Source organism: Aulonocara stuartgranti (genome assembly GCF_965226115.1).
Source record: "Aulonocara stuartgranti genome assembly, chromosome: 4".
Classification (NCBI taxonomy): Eukaryota; Metazoa; Chordata; class Actinopteri; order Cichliformes; family Cichlidae; genus Aulonocara; species Aulonocara stuartgranti.
The window spans coordinates 14726223-14741201 of NC_138942.1; the positions used below are offsets into that span (position 1 = coordinate 14726223).

At 44.5% G+C, this 14979-nt stretch overlaps 2 protein-coding genes across 3 annotated transcripts in view; both read right to left on the reverse strand.

Annotated features, from left to right (window-relative positions):
- glis2b (GLIS family zinc finger 2b) overlaps positions 1 to 14781 on the reverse strand; it is a 32232-nt gene extending 17451 nt beyond the window's left edge. For both annotated transcript variants that reach the window (XM_082530276.1, XM_082530275.1), the window contains exons 1-2: positions 14665 to 14781; positions 14206 to 14307 (exon numbers count right to left, since the gene is read on the reverse strand). In XM_082530276.1, coding sequence (XP_082386402.1) covers positions 14206 to 14307; positions 14665 to 14677 — 115 coding nt within the window. In that variant the 5' untranslated portion in view covers positions 14678 to 14781. The remainder of the gene's footprint in view (positions 1 to 14205; positions 14308 to 14664) is intronic.
- Positions 1 to 14979, reverse strand: part of tedc2 (tubulin epsilon and delta complex 2) — a 278694-nt gene that overhangs the window by 164835 nt on the left and 98880 nt on the right. The window lies entirely within an intron of this gene.

Genomic DNA, 14979 nt, shown 5'->3' on the forward strand with positions numbered 1-14979 from the left:
TATTTAAAACAATTTCATTCGTAATTAAAAAAAGATTTAACATTAACACGTATAAAGTGCAAACGTTTAGCCACCACGCATTTCTTGCCACTTTGCTTCCAAGTTTCCAGACATTATTGTAGTTTTGTAAGTGGTCTTGAGGAATAGTTCTCTAGGCTTTCTGAAGTTCCTTTAAAGTTTTGTCATAGCTGTCACGAAAACACAAAATGCCAAATATGACACAGTTTCACGGGCATGAAAGGTTTTTTTAAACAACCAAAAAGGTGATTCCCAAAGAGCTATTAGCCAAAAGGTTGGCATAACTTGGAGTGGTGTGTAGCGCAATCTTGTCCTAAAAAAAAGCAAACTATCTAGAGCAGTATCTGAAAGTCATTTCCTTAGGAAATTGAAAAAAAAAACAATGACACAGGACCTGAGAGATGCATCTGGTCCTTGTGTTGATTCAACTACTGTTCACCGAAGCCCCATCAGAAATGGTCTCAGTGGAATCAAGAAGTCATTCTTAAGGAAGGGAAACAGGGAGGGAAAACACGGTGAAGGCTCTGTCATAGTTTGGAGCTGCATTTCAGTCAGTGGTGTTGAGGATATTGTCAAAATTGCTGAAACTATGAAAAGTACCGTCAGATTTTGATCGACCGTGCAGTAGCATCTGGAAAGCATCTGACTGGGAATGGCTTTATTTTTTGCATGACAATGATCCCCAACACACTCCCAATGCAGTAAAAGCCTACCTGGATTTAAAAGAAGAAGAATCGCACACACTCACACACACAATGGCTTCCCCAGAGCCTGGACCTCAACATTATTAAAGCAACGTGAGATCATCATAGCAGAGAATGGAACAAAAAAGGCGACCAACATCCAAAGAATGAATGTCCTTCAAGAAGCCTGGAGAACTAGTCCTGCAAACGACTTAAAGAAATTACAATGAAGCTTGGCTGAGAGAGTTCAGGCTGTTTTGAAGAATAAAGATGATTTTACCAAATACTGACTTTCAAACTCATTAGAACTATAAGCACAAATATACTGCATTTCCATGTATGTTTGCACTTGTTTGTTGAATAAATCACTGCACTTATTTTCTTAGCAAAACATAAATAAATGATGAGTGCTTCAAGACTTTAGCACAGCACTATGTCTATAGAGTAGAATGGAATAGATTATTTGAAGATGCACGTGGAAGAGTATGCATGCAGTAAGGAGTCTTCTTATGTGTATGCGCATATATCAGTTGATAGAACATAATCAGAGCCAGTATAGTCCACTCAGAAATCCAAAAACTTTTTATAGCACGGTGTGGTTAAATCACATTTTAAACAGAACAATTATGGGGTTACTGAGACCTAAATGTGGACTTTCTGCCATCACAAAGCAAACACAAAGGCTGCCTGGCACATTTAATGAACTAAAGGTCAGTAACTCTCTTAGTAAATGTGTTTCTAGGTTTTCTGTGGCTTGGCGCTGATGTGTAGCGACCCACAGCTGCAGCACCAGTCATGTTGAAACCTGCAGGACTTTATATCCAACAGGTGAGGGTGTGGTGTGACCTCTGACCCCTGTTCAACATCTGTGACCCAGGCCTAGAGGAAATAAACAATACCCTCACATTTTCAAGCAAACGAGCGCAGTACTCTAAACAACTGTGACTCCAATCTGCAGTTTTCCTCAAGAGTCAGATTTACATGGATTCGTGTCAAAGGTGAGATCAATTCGAGAAGGATGCGACAAAGGCGTTTTCGTTCATCATCAGCTGAGCCGCGTTAAAGGCCGATGATTCGAATCTTTGCATTTAGAGACGCACGAAAAACAGACCCAAAAATGGTCACTCTTTCCCTCACACTTGTCTCATCGCCGACGTTGCTCGAAGTAATAACCGCAAGTGACCCCACCTCTGCTGACACATACACCCCCCCCCTCGTTTAAGCCCCTGATGGATCACTCAACACACAAACACACACACAGGAGAGGGTTTTTTTCCCCCTGCTTCTGTCCTCTTCAGCCAGCCACCTCCTCAAACAGGAAACCTCAGTTTCCACTCCTCCTCCTACTCCTCTGGGCCCCATATTCCCCTTTTCTTCTTATATTTATTTCTTCATTATTTGCTTTTTTTGCTCTTCTTACATTTACTGCTTCGTTATCCCTTTATGTTAATATTCCACCTTCACTCTTATCACATTTAATGTTATGTTTTATGCTCTAGCTTCTGTGAAGCACTTTGTGATAGTATCTTGAAAGGTGCTATATAAATAAAATTTTACTTTACTTTACTTACATTCCTCTGATTGAATACTACACAAGATTCTGCTTTAAATACTGCAAAGCCAATTCCTGTATTAAAACATTTTATTTAAAAAAACATATGCATAATAAGGATTTCAAAGTTTTACTGGTGTCTCCAATTTTTCATACTTTTCCTTCAAACCTTTACCTCTTGTCTTTGACTCTACTGCAAAAAGGCACACAGGATCTTACACAGGATTATGTAATAGCAGCAAGCATGGAGCCACAAGGGAAGGGCTATTGAGGAAAAACTATTTTTGCTGGAGTCACAGTGGCTGGAATATATATAGGGGGGGGGGGGGGGGGGGGGGGGCACACATGTGTTAACATGCTTCAGGGAAGAATAAGCACAAAATTGCCACTTGCTCTTTTGAGGGTTTTAAAAAGACATTAGGCATACATCATCTACAAATAAAAGACAGGGAAGAGATAAAAGGTGCCGACATAGAGAAGAAGAAAGAGGCCCGAGACACAACAGAGCAGAGGCGAAAAGAGCAAGGGAAAGAAAGAAGGAGAAAAGGAAGGGATAGATGGAGTGAAGGAGGGAGAGGGTGCAACAGGAAACTTCTCAGCGAGCTACTGATGGCCTCCAGCCAGAGCATTCAGACACTCAGGAATTCCAGGCAGAAGGCAGGGAGGGAGGGAAGGTGCCAGGAGGGAGGGAGGCACTGAACGAGGAGGGCGGGTCGCACTTGTGGTTTGTTGTCAAAAGGCGACTGCTACAACAGAAGGGACGAGCACACACTTACAGTGGTGTTTCTTGTGATGTAAAGCTTTTGGTTAATAAAAGCATTTTTTTTCTTTATCACTGCAGTGTAAACTTGACTTATAATTTCACTGTAGAGCAGTTGCACAAAGTTGTGATCACTATAAAGAAATGCAATACCATCTATTATATAAGTATTTTCTGCTCTTCTCTGTTTTGCATTATAATAATTCTTATTTCTTTAGCAATACAGCTGCTGGTGAGACACCAACTTTTATAAACATTAATAATTTGGTCGTTTATTTAGCAATCCAACTGAGGTTGCAAAAGGGGAATGTGGCATATAAATATATATAGAGATATAATAATAATAGCCAATATTGGGAAATGGTGGCTGGGTGGTGCTTAGCACTGTTGCCTTACAAGAAGAAGGTTGTGGTTTGCATCCAAAGTGGAGCCTTTCTCAGTCAAGTTTGGAGGTTATCCCCGTCTCTGGGTTCTCTTCCAGTATTCTGCTTCCTCCCACAGTCCAAAGACAAGCATTGGTTTGGGTTAACTAGTGATTTTAAATTGGCTGTAGGTGTAAACGGCCGTTTCTCTCTGTCTGTGTTAGGCCTACAACCTGTCCAAGGGTGCAGCTTGTCTCTTACCTGCTCCCCCAGTTATTTGATCCCTTAGAGGAAACTACCAGGTATTTACCGTAGTTTCATGTTACAGACTTGCACTTTAGACCTGTAGGATATGCACTAATGATGTTTATATGCACTCATAATGCCTGGGGTTAATTTAGAAAGTGTGTTATTATCACATAGTTTATCCACTAGAGAGGTTTTGATGTCAATGTTTATAATCGCTTTAATCTCTGATTTATTCCCCATAGATGTACAGAATCTGTGGGATAACAGCAGCTTTATGGTTTCCATTTGTAGTCTGATTAGAATTGGTCAAATACATTTCATGGCTTATTCAGGCGGAAAGTCCGGTATAGAGGAAAAGTGGAGCACATTAGAGGGGTTTTTTAATTTCATTTCATCTATTTATTTATTTTTACAGTGAAAGTGTAAGGTCTTGCCCCCTGACATCAGTTATCTGTTACTAGAAGCTATGGGTTGATGTGCTGTGTATGTTTACAGTTTTTCTCAAATGCTAAAACACATGTCACAAACGTTACCACCAGGTCCCCCAATGTCCAAACACAACACCCTTCTCTAAAGCTACATAAACACAACCACACCTTCCCACTGCAAAACTCAAACTCCCACACCAAGAGAGCAGCTCGAAGCTGTCAAAACTGTAAACACTATACACAGCATTACACACTACAGCAAAACAATTGAAAACACAATGCTCAATTTGTGAGAAGGTTCTTTGTTTCATAACTGCCAATGCATATTTTAGAAACTATACAGTAACGGATCGTCGTAGATCCCTGCAGAGGATTAGGCATTTAGATTTGTGAGTTTCATATGAGTAGTATAAATCTATAGAAAATCCTGCATGTACGTACACTACTGTAACACAACTCAATGCAAAAACAGAATCTATTGCACACAACAGTAATCTTGAAAACATGAACAGGGTGTGAAGTTTTTTTATTTACGTTATTCACACCACACACACACCACAATCACTGTGCGGCATCATGTCGCTGAGCTGTTGCTCGCATCTCGTCAGTAATGATGGTGCGAGGTTGTCTTGCTCTCCCTCCTGGACCTTCTCCTCTCCCATGTTGGCCTTCTCCTCTTCCTCGTTGGTCGCTCCTCTTCCTCCTCTCATTTGAACTCCTCTTCCTCATTGGCCTGCTCCTCTTCTTCCAGGGCCAGCTCTTCTCCCTCCTCTGCATCAAATTCCTCTTCCCCTGACTCTGCCTTCATCCATTGTGTTTGTTTGGAATCTTCAGCATACTGTGCACTCTGAACTTGCTTTTACATGTGGGTACAGCATTAGCAACAAGTGTCTTCAATTTTGAGTCATTGTGTGTAGTGAATGACGCCAGGTGTGTTCCCTGTGTTCAAAGATTGGTGACTGTGGCAAGCATTTTGCATCACATGGGCTTTCATTTGAGAATATGAGCAGAGTTGTTTTGCAACATGTGTTTTAGCAAAGAAAAATGTGTTTAGATTTATGAGTACAGAGGGTTGTGTTTTGTGACTTGTGTCTTCATGTGACATGTGTTTATGGTACTGGAATATGGTGGCTACATTTAGTAAATGTGTTTAGACTACTGGTCATTTGGGTTACAGGATTGGCTTTTGTGTTTTAACATTTGAGAAAAACTGTAATTTGAATCAACACACTCCACCAGGCTGCGTATGGAGCAGTAACAGCACTCAGACCAGACCTGACAACAAAGCAGCAATTCCACTTAGTCTGCCATATAGTGAGATTAGGCCTCGAATGATCTATAAAAAGCCATTTGACTGAGATTTCACAATGTGTCTGTAAGCCTTATGGCCCGCTAAACCAGGGATTGTGGCAGTCTTGGTTAGGTGAGGAGTGATGAGAGTGGGTGAATAGAAGGAAAGAGAATAGAGGTATGTTAAAAAAGTATATAGAACTGCTTTAATTTGCCAGTTACTCTTGTATCAGTGTCTCACAATATTATGTATGGTTTTTTTTATGTAGTAAGATGGAAAAAATAAAGGAAGAGGCAGGTAAAGCAGGAGACAACTGCTACATATTGGCGCGAGGCTAGGAACCTTCCTACCCGGCTATAGTTTATGAGCTGTTGTATGACATGAACTGTACGTGACTGTGAGCCCACGTGTAGCAGCATGTGTTTTGAGTCACTGGATTGTTTTTCTCCCACCTATTCCCCATTCACAATCAGATGGGCCACATAAGGTTTTAATTAACAGTTTAAATGTATATCGTAGCATCAGGACAGCAATCAGTGCTAACAAGCTACCCCCCCCCCAAACGAGGACATCTACTCTGGCTGTTTGATGAATGTTTAAGCGGTGAACCCATCCGACGCTAATGCTTAAGGCACTTCACACAGCGGTACCGCAGGCTTTGAAGAGCGGTGAGTAATCTTACAATAACGCAGGGCATTTCACAACATTTGGCATCTGGTGATGCACCAGTGGGGCAATAGCAACCAGTGAACTCAGCTCTACTGCCATCCGTGAGAAGAGAAGAGAAGAGAAGAGAAGATCTGAATATCTGATTGGCATCCCCACCCAGGCTTACTTTGACCTCCACAGTAACTCTGCTGGGCCCGTCTCCCCTCTGCAGCCTACCGACTGCATTCCCTCCAGCCCTCATTCCTCATCTCCTCTTTGCTCTCACATACTTCCACATAAACAAAACATGCCTCATCTCCATTCCCTCTTGACTTGCTCTTCACTTTTTACATCTATATACTCAGCGTCTGTCATCGCTCTCTCCCCTTCTTTTCCCTCTCATTTGTTGACTTCTCTCACGACTCTTTATCTCTCTTTTCCCTGCTGCCCCCCCTTCAGTCCATTCCTGTGGCCGCTCCCCACAAGCAGTGATGCAATCCTCTGACTCCTGCGCGCAATCACAGGGTCTGGAGTTGGAGCACCAGCCAAGCAGGGGCGTCACCACACCACACTCAGTAGGAAAGCAACGGCAGAGGAAAGAAGGGAGGTGGGGAGACGAAAGAAAGGAAGGAATGAAGCCAATGAGAGAGGAAGTTAAAACAGCCCGACACTGTGTGAGCTCTGGGTGATAGAAGAAGGAAAAAAACAAAACAGCTATGATAAAAGTGAGCATTTATGTTTCCCAAAGCAAAAGTTTGGGTGATTTTTTGCTTGCGTGCGTTCAGCTGTGTATCCTCTTTCGAGCACACTAAATTACATCTACTGAAGGAACTTCTGAAATAATTTAATTTATCAAACATCGGGACTCTCCACCCCCACACCCATCCTCACATCAGCCTACTAACCAGCTGCGGCTGTTTTGCTGGGATTTACTGAAAAAGGTCTGTATTTCGGAAGTGACGGTTCTTTGCTACTCCCACACTAGATGCTGTCATTCCAGCTGACTCACACAAACATTAGCATTATTCTAACAGCCAGACGTGCGATATGACATTTAAGCGAAGGAGCGAATTTCATTGTTTGATTTGGAAGTCTGCATTTCTCTCAAAGTAAACCTCCTTTCCTCTTCATTTCCTTGGTGGGGCAGTGCAGATGAAATATGTTAATACTATGTATATACAACAGACGTGGAGTGAAATTCTTTCCACTAAAAGTCTGAATCGTATAGCACTTTAAAGTAACTAAAAAGATTTAAACTTATGTTATGAATTAAAAAAAAAATGATTCCACGAGCGCGTGGACCCACATCTGCTTTACCAACTGTGCCGAGGCAGACCTCCCCTAAAGGCAGCAGAAATGAGCGCAAGGTCAGGATAGGAATGCAAAGCACTGGCACCTGCCTAAATCTTTAAATTAGCAGGTTGTCTCAGCAACACACACACACACACACACACACAAGCTATTGTTGACCACTCCCTAAAACCCAGCTCAGGATTTAAGCCTAAAGAGAAATGACTTCAGCTCAAAGCCAACAGGTGTGTACACTAAAATTTGAGGATGTATGAAAGTATATACTTAAATTACGATGAGAGCTTTAAACTCTTTTCAAAACATCTCAGAGTGCATAAAACGTCTTCAGCTGAACTCTCAACGGGACAAGTTATTTTCTCACTGGTAACATCCCAGAATAAAGCATCTGAGTAAGAAAGCATGGGAAAGTCAGAGAACCCCCTCTTTCCCTTTCTCCTCTACAAAGTTCAAAACAGTCAGAGGGCATTTTATTAGGGTTGATACTTATAGAAACTGAGGCACATTAAGAAGAACTGAATTACTTTTAGCACCGGTGGATCTGTCCCTGTGGTCTATTGATTCATCAAGGATTGGGGTGCGAATTATAGTATGCATCCACACAGTGCGGGCACACACAGACATACCGACTGTCCGGCTCTTGGGTACGAACCCATGCACGAGTGAGCTGCATGCTTAGCTGTGTGCTGTGGAGTTCAGACCAGTTCAGAGCGCTGTGGTACCGCTCCAGCTTTTGGGAGGGGTTCATCTGTCTCACAGTCATTTCCTGGACGGGAATATTATAGCACCACACGCATGAGAAACAAACCCCTTTCTTTTTACACACTGACTCCAGCCACTTTCATTTGCTTGCAACTCAATAGAGAAATCCCTGGGAAGTAGGTCTTCTTATTCAATAGCCTCGGTAATATGATTCCAACAACAACTTTATGCAACGCGGCCTCCTGTAGGCTCGAGGCGAGGCACGGAGTCGGTGGGCGCTCTCTTTATTTTGCAGGCTTACGTCTGCTGCACCTTTAACTTTTAAACTCCTTCACCCCTGTCGCTTTCTCTCAAGCGGGGCTGGGCGACACCTGTGCACCAACTGTACTGAATGGCAATAACAAAGAAGGCGGGGCACGGGCCCAGATGTGCTCTGGGAGTGTCTCCACTGGTGCGGCTTTGTTAGCATGTGGGTCTATACGTGTGCACGAATGTGTTCATGTACAAAGAGGAGGGACAGAAGAGGGGCTTTGCTTTCCAAGCCAAAGCATAATGAAAAGGAAGGAAAACAGGAAGAGGGAGAAATGCACAACAGCAGAGAGCAATTAGTAGACTAAGTGACGTGATGCATGTTTTCATGTTATGGACAGCAGCAGCACTGTTGTGGAGCTCCTGCTTCTTTAAATCTCAGTGTACCCCCAACTCCCAGACTGTCTGCTATACCTCCATTTTAGCCCTTCTTCGTCCCTCTCCAGTGATCGCACGTATACATGTAGGCACAAAGCTTGTGTTGTCTTTTCCTTGTGAGGCTCTGCCAACTTAATGGCAGCCCTGTGTTCTCCCTCCTCACATGGAGCGCCTGTTTTCTCTGAGTAACCCGTCGCCCCATGTCTCCTCCCACCATGGCTGGCAATATGACAAGGTCAATATGACAGTCTTTTCTCTCCCTCTCTCTTTTTCTACCTTTGTCTCCCACCCCTCTCCTTTTTTCTCTGTATTTCTGTGTTCTAGCTCAACTGGTGACAGGCTCCACCCTGCAGCTTTCATCTTTTTTTCCCTTTTTTTTTTTTTGAAGCTCCATCCAAGAGTGGGAAGCAGGGAAAAAGAGAGCAGAGAGACAGATGCAAAGGGACAGATGGAGGGTGACTGAGATGGCGACAGACAGGGTTGAGCATAATGCTGTAAAATGGAACAGCACTAAACTCTCGATTTAAATTTGTTGACGCGTCCAAGTCGTGCAATCAGTTGGAGCTGAGCGTCAGAAAGATCTGGTGCCGATTCCTCCTCTCGTTTTGGCGAAACGAGAGATCGAACGGCGAAGAACCAAATAAATGTGTTGTGGAACAAACCGCACATCGGCAGCCTGAGAAAGAGTCTCAGTTAGAGCTGAAGGTCAAGAAAATAGCCATGCTCTTGCATCTGAATCAATGCCAACACTTTAGAATCAGATAAGGAATGGCAAAGTCAACTATGACTGACAGCACCGATTATTAAAGACACGAGCAAACAAAGAGCGAGTACGCGGCTTTCAGATGGCGACCATCAATAGTTAAGATGGCCACTGAAGCCAATTCACTTTTAGCGAGCAAATAAAAACAGTGAGGCTGTTTCACAGAAGCGTCTGAGGTCAGAATTAGTCTCAAAAAGCAGCCTCAAACTTAAAACATTCCCAAATTACATAAGGCTCCCTGGTAAGAGGGAAAAAAAGGGAAAACAACCACGGTACATATGAATTAAATTAGTGCTGGCAACATCTCCACAACACCACAGAGAAGGTACAAACACTAAGAGGCCAAACTTTCCCCCCCTCTAACTCTCTCTCTTTTACTGCATGTATAAGATGGAGAATGTCTTATGTAATGTACACGAAGCTGGGAGCTCATGGAAAGTGGGAGACAAAAAACGTAAGGGAAGGACGGAGGAAGAGAAGGGAATAGAAGCCGAGTTGAACGCGAGGAGGAAATGGCGTCTCAGGGAATTAGGGATGGAGGGGAAGAGGGTGGTAGGAGGGAGGGGGGTGAAGGGGGCAAAGTCTGGAAGCTAGCTGACAGGATTGGATATGCCCAGACAGAGAGCCAGGCCCAGGCCCAGACTTGAGAGCCTTATGTGAATCTTAGAAATGCCTCACCCATCTCTCTCCCTCACCCCCTTCTCTTAAAAAGAAAAAAAAAGAAACCCTCACAATTCCTCCCTTCCCAGTCCGATACTCCTCAGCCATACTCACGGGCAGAGCTCCTCCCTTTCTTTTCTCCTCAAACAAGCAAACACACAAAGTCAAACTGGACTGCACATACGACAGAATCCAGGGTGTTGACCGAGCAAGTAATAATAACATAAACCAGCTGCGGCTCCACTTCAACCACAATACTTTGGGTATATTACTGTACAACTGGCAGATCCCTTAACTCAGCTTTCTGATCCCTTAAAGGGTCAAACTAGATCTACTTTTACTTTCATTTGCAAGTTAAACAGTAACAATGAAGCTGGAAATGGACCAAAAGTACAAAAAGTAAAAAGGAAAGGAGAATAAAAGGGAAAAAAAGAGAGCGTCTTCCTCTAAAATCTCCCATGTCTTAGCTCTCTTTCTCTATCTTTCCTCATCAGCAGTGCCCTGCCCCAGACATGGTCTGCATATTGTCTGCAAGGCTTTGCGAGCTGAAATTCTCTCATGATAGAAATACTGAGCAGGGAGTGCAGAAGGCGCTTTAAAGAGAATGGGAAGAGGTAGGGCGGGGTGGTTGGAGTGAAGCACTGAGTTGTCTGTGTTTATTTTGGAAATGCAGGACTGCACACTTGCAGCAGAGGAACTGACCCTAAACTTCACCGATCCTCACAGAAAAAGCCAAACCCGAGCACTCATTTAGGATGTCCCACACAGGTGATTTAAGAAAAGGGTAGACCATATATCCCCTCGGGGCAGGGGGCTGAGGGGTAGTTTAACCCACCCTGGGGACACAGGAATGGTCTGCTCGAGGAGGAAGCAGTGAGGCCGTGAGGTGATTAGTGGTTACAGTTTAACTGGAGAAAAATGCACGGTGCGTGAGCCCCAGCCAGCCTGGGAGCAAAGCGGTATGCACTGGTCTTTTTCAGTTTTCAAACTAGAATGAGTCAAGTCACTGTATGCACTTTGTCTATTCTTAATGCATGGGTCCAAGAGTGTGACCCATACAGACACATCAGTCTGCAGCGCTCCAAAATATGTCTGTGTCATTCAGCAAGCACGTGGCAATGATTAAGAATAAAAGATTTGATTCGTCTGGAAGTGATTTACTATTATATACAAGTTTATCTACATTCAGGTATTGAGATTTACATACAATGTTCAGCTTGACGCTACAAGAGAGGACTTTACTAACCAGTGGATGATGCCAAAGTGGTTTTATCCACCCTTTATGTACAGTTAGTGGTAAGCAATTGAATGATTACATTGCCTTAGCGTTTTGGCAATAATTTAATTAATTAATGAAAACAGGCAACTCATTCATTGCGACTTATCTTCAAATAGGCACAGCTTTCTTAGAAATGTATCCAAAAACTGACCATCCTCTCTTCTCCGCCTAGCTTCAGTACAAAGACATTTCTTCTGGCACAACACTTGCATCTCCTCGATCACTGGTAACGAGCTTGAATGCACGACCCCGCCAAACGCGTTCGAGACGTGACATTTCCCTAATGCATGAAGCACGAGGCTGTTCATCTGATTAGCGTTAACTCTCTACAAATGCAAACCCCAGAAAGGACAGGCTCTGCCATGGGAAATCTCAAGTGCTGCAGCTCTTATCCCTGGGAAGATAAACGCAAGTGTGTATCAGGTGCCTTGTTTTCACTGCATGCTGCCTCATTCACTGACCACTGTAATCCTCCCTCCCCTGCTGCTGAGTTGCCTTTCAGCTCGCCTGTAATCCCTAGCAGCTACGGAGCCCCACTGTGATATTAATTCGAACACTCAACTTGGCTTTACCAAGCAGGTTTGTGCAACTTACATCCCACCCACTTACTGGTAGCAATCCTTGCCCTCCGCACAGTGTTTTTTCCCCTCTTAAGTAGCAAACATATTGTTGTGGTTTTACATGAAACTGTGAAAAAAAACCAACTTGCTTCTGCCACCTTTTAGACTTTAGATGAGGATTTCTTTGGCGGCAATGCAAAAAGCACAATGTAACAATCAAATCTATGGTGTCCATTTGTATTGGGCCTCGTTTAAGGTATTAAGCACAAGTGCACCCTGGGTTCCCACCATCTCTCTACCACAAACCTCGTGGTAATGCTGACGCAGGAGTACGCCTTTGAGTTCCACCTTTTCCACCATAAAACAGCTGCCGTTCCCTCACAGTTTGGACCAAAACTGAATGATGTCACGGTTGCGGTGCAATCTCAAGACACATGGAAAATTGAGGAGGGGGTGAATACCACACCCATGATCTGATTTTAGAGACTGGCACGGTGGACAGCCTTAATAGTACATATCCTCTGAGGAACCAACTACAGCAGCCAAAGGCTGTCAGACCTATAACTCTGGCTAGCACTCGGTGCAAGTTGTTGCTCCCAGCAGCAGTCCAGTTCCCTACATATGGCCAAGTATGAATTAAGGGAAGGAAAAGGAAATATACAGCAAGAAAATTACACACACACATCCTGTGAGCGTGGAATGCCACCACAAAGATGCACAGCTGGAGCTCTGTGGACATCTGGCTTTATGGTGGAGATGAGAGACTTTTCTCTGCAATGACTAAATGTTGTGGGAGAGAGTCGTTGCCTGAATAGCGATGGTGATAAATGCCTTTCCGTCTGACCACAGTCTTTCTCTCGGATGGATGTTATGGTTGACCTGCGGCTGAACTGATCATCAGCTGACTGGATAAACAATGCAGCCAGTGGGCTGTGGATGTGAGGAGCACCTGTGCTCACAGTTCTGAGAAGGTTTATGGATTACATAGTGGGGGCCTCAGGGAGGGAGCAAAAGGAGTCTCTCCCTGTGCAGAAAGCCTCTACGGCCTCTTTCGCTCCTTCCCCACATTCTTTGAGAGAGGTCCAGTGGGCCTGTGGCCAGACCTCCTCTCTCCACATGCTGCCTGTGTGACGGTTTTTCTCATGCACCAACACACTATATTGTTCACAGAACACCTCACAGTCACCTTGGAAATATACAGTCATCCAGCTCTTATCCCAGCCCCTGAGTGTGCCTCGTTCTGCTTGTGGCCTAATGCGTTTTAATGATCAGGCCTTATTACCCTCCAGCGTAGGCCTTGTTAGGTCTGCCTTGGCAGGGCAGAGCTCGGCTCTCTCTCTCTCCTGGCATCTTCTGGAACAATGGGACCAGGGGAGGCAGCCAATGGGGAGAAGGTCCATCCCAGGCCCAGTCCCAGTGTGCACACAATTAGGCTTAGGAACAGTGGAATTGCTTAATTGGAGGAAAATAGAGCTTTATCTAGGTTTCTCTGCCAGGGCTCATCCTTGCCCCCTTTGCTACATGCTTGGTCGCATCTAACTCAGAACTGGATGGAAAAAAATGACACAATGGCAGGCATATAAAAAGACCTAAAAGAGGTCTTAAGATCATAGTTATGGGCAAAATATTCCATTTAATCACAGCACATTTTATACCCAGTTGCAGCAAGATGAAAAGTTTAAGTGAGAAAATAAGTTTAAAAAAAAAGAAGAAGTATTTTCTCATCTTCGTTATTTACCAATAACAAACATCACCGGTTTACGTATCACTCACAAGCATGGAGACGTTGAACTCTCTATCAGATGCGGTGGCAAACATCAGAGAGCTTCTATCAGGGAGGCTCTGTCTTGCACAACAGCTGGCTGAGCGGTGATGCATGCTTCTATATAGGGCGAGATTTGTGACACTGCTCTAAAAATGTCTCTCTCGGGGTCTGTGGAGGGGGATGCTGGATTAAGAACGGATGCAGACACGCGGAAAAGGTCGGTGACGCGGTTTGTGGGTGAATGGCACAAAACCCGGCGATGGCACGCTCGCCTCCACCGGCCTGTTGGCTGTGACAGAGCGGGGAGTCCTGGCTGCAGGATTTTCGGCGCACCGCTGGAGAGAGTCCCCGAAAATAGGTCACTGCCCTGTTTGAACTCGCGCAAATTTTCCTCACAAAGCAGGAGCGCACTCACACCAGCGTGACCACGCAAGACAAGTGGGCACAACACACAGAACTGACGTCTCAGATAGGGTTGCCTTTGGCTTACCTTGAAGCGAGAATGCCGTGGATGTGGTCGAGATATCTCCGGCTTGGTCCCGATCTCTGCTGTGCAAACTTCGCACGCAAAGTCCCGTGGCTCTAACGGCGTCTGTGTCAAGAAGACCCCTCGTCAGTTTGTTGCTTTTTCTACGTTAAAAACGAAATAAACAGCTGTCATGTCTTGGGAAAATAGAACTAGGTGTCTGGAGAGGCGGTCCGTTTGCAGACCATTGTCAGGATTATTTCTAAGCATTGAAAAGCAAACATAAGCCTTAAAACGCAGCGTGTGTGACAGCTGCTCGTTTAAATAAAGGCTTGTCTACGAGGATGACAGCCTTGTCTGTGGTCGTGGGGTGATATTTTGCATGTTATCCCGACACTGGAAACCCGTCAAAAAAGTGCAAACACCCAGAGATCCTTAGCCTGAACTGTTCCCGCTGAGGAAAAAACAACGAAGACCACTTGCTTGTGCTGTGCATCAAAAGCGCATAGGTGATTTCTTCCTAAATTCAAAGCGCATCGCTTAATGGCAACGCTGGTCAAGTACAGGGGTTCCTATGGGTGGTCTCGCTTCTCCAAAGAGGGGGCGGGGGTGAAGGGGTGGGAGGGCACCAAGTGGTGGTGGTGGATAGGATAGATAGGGCGGGTTGGCGACGGGATGTGGGGTAGAGGGAGAGGATCGTCTCTAGCTTCTTCGGTGATTTTCCAGATGCAGAGGTAGGGCTGTTTTTGGTTTCTTTTCGCGCAGTGATCCCCGTGTGCCTTCTGCCTGATTTTTTTC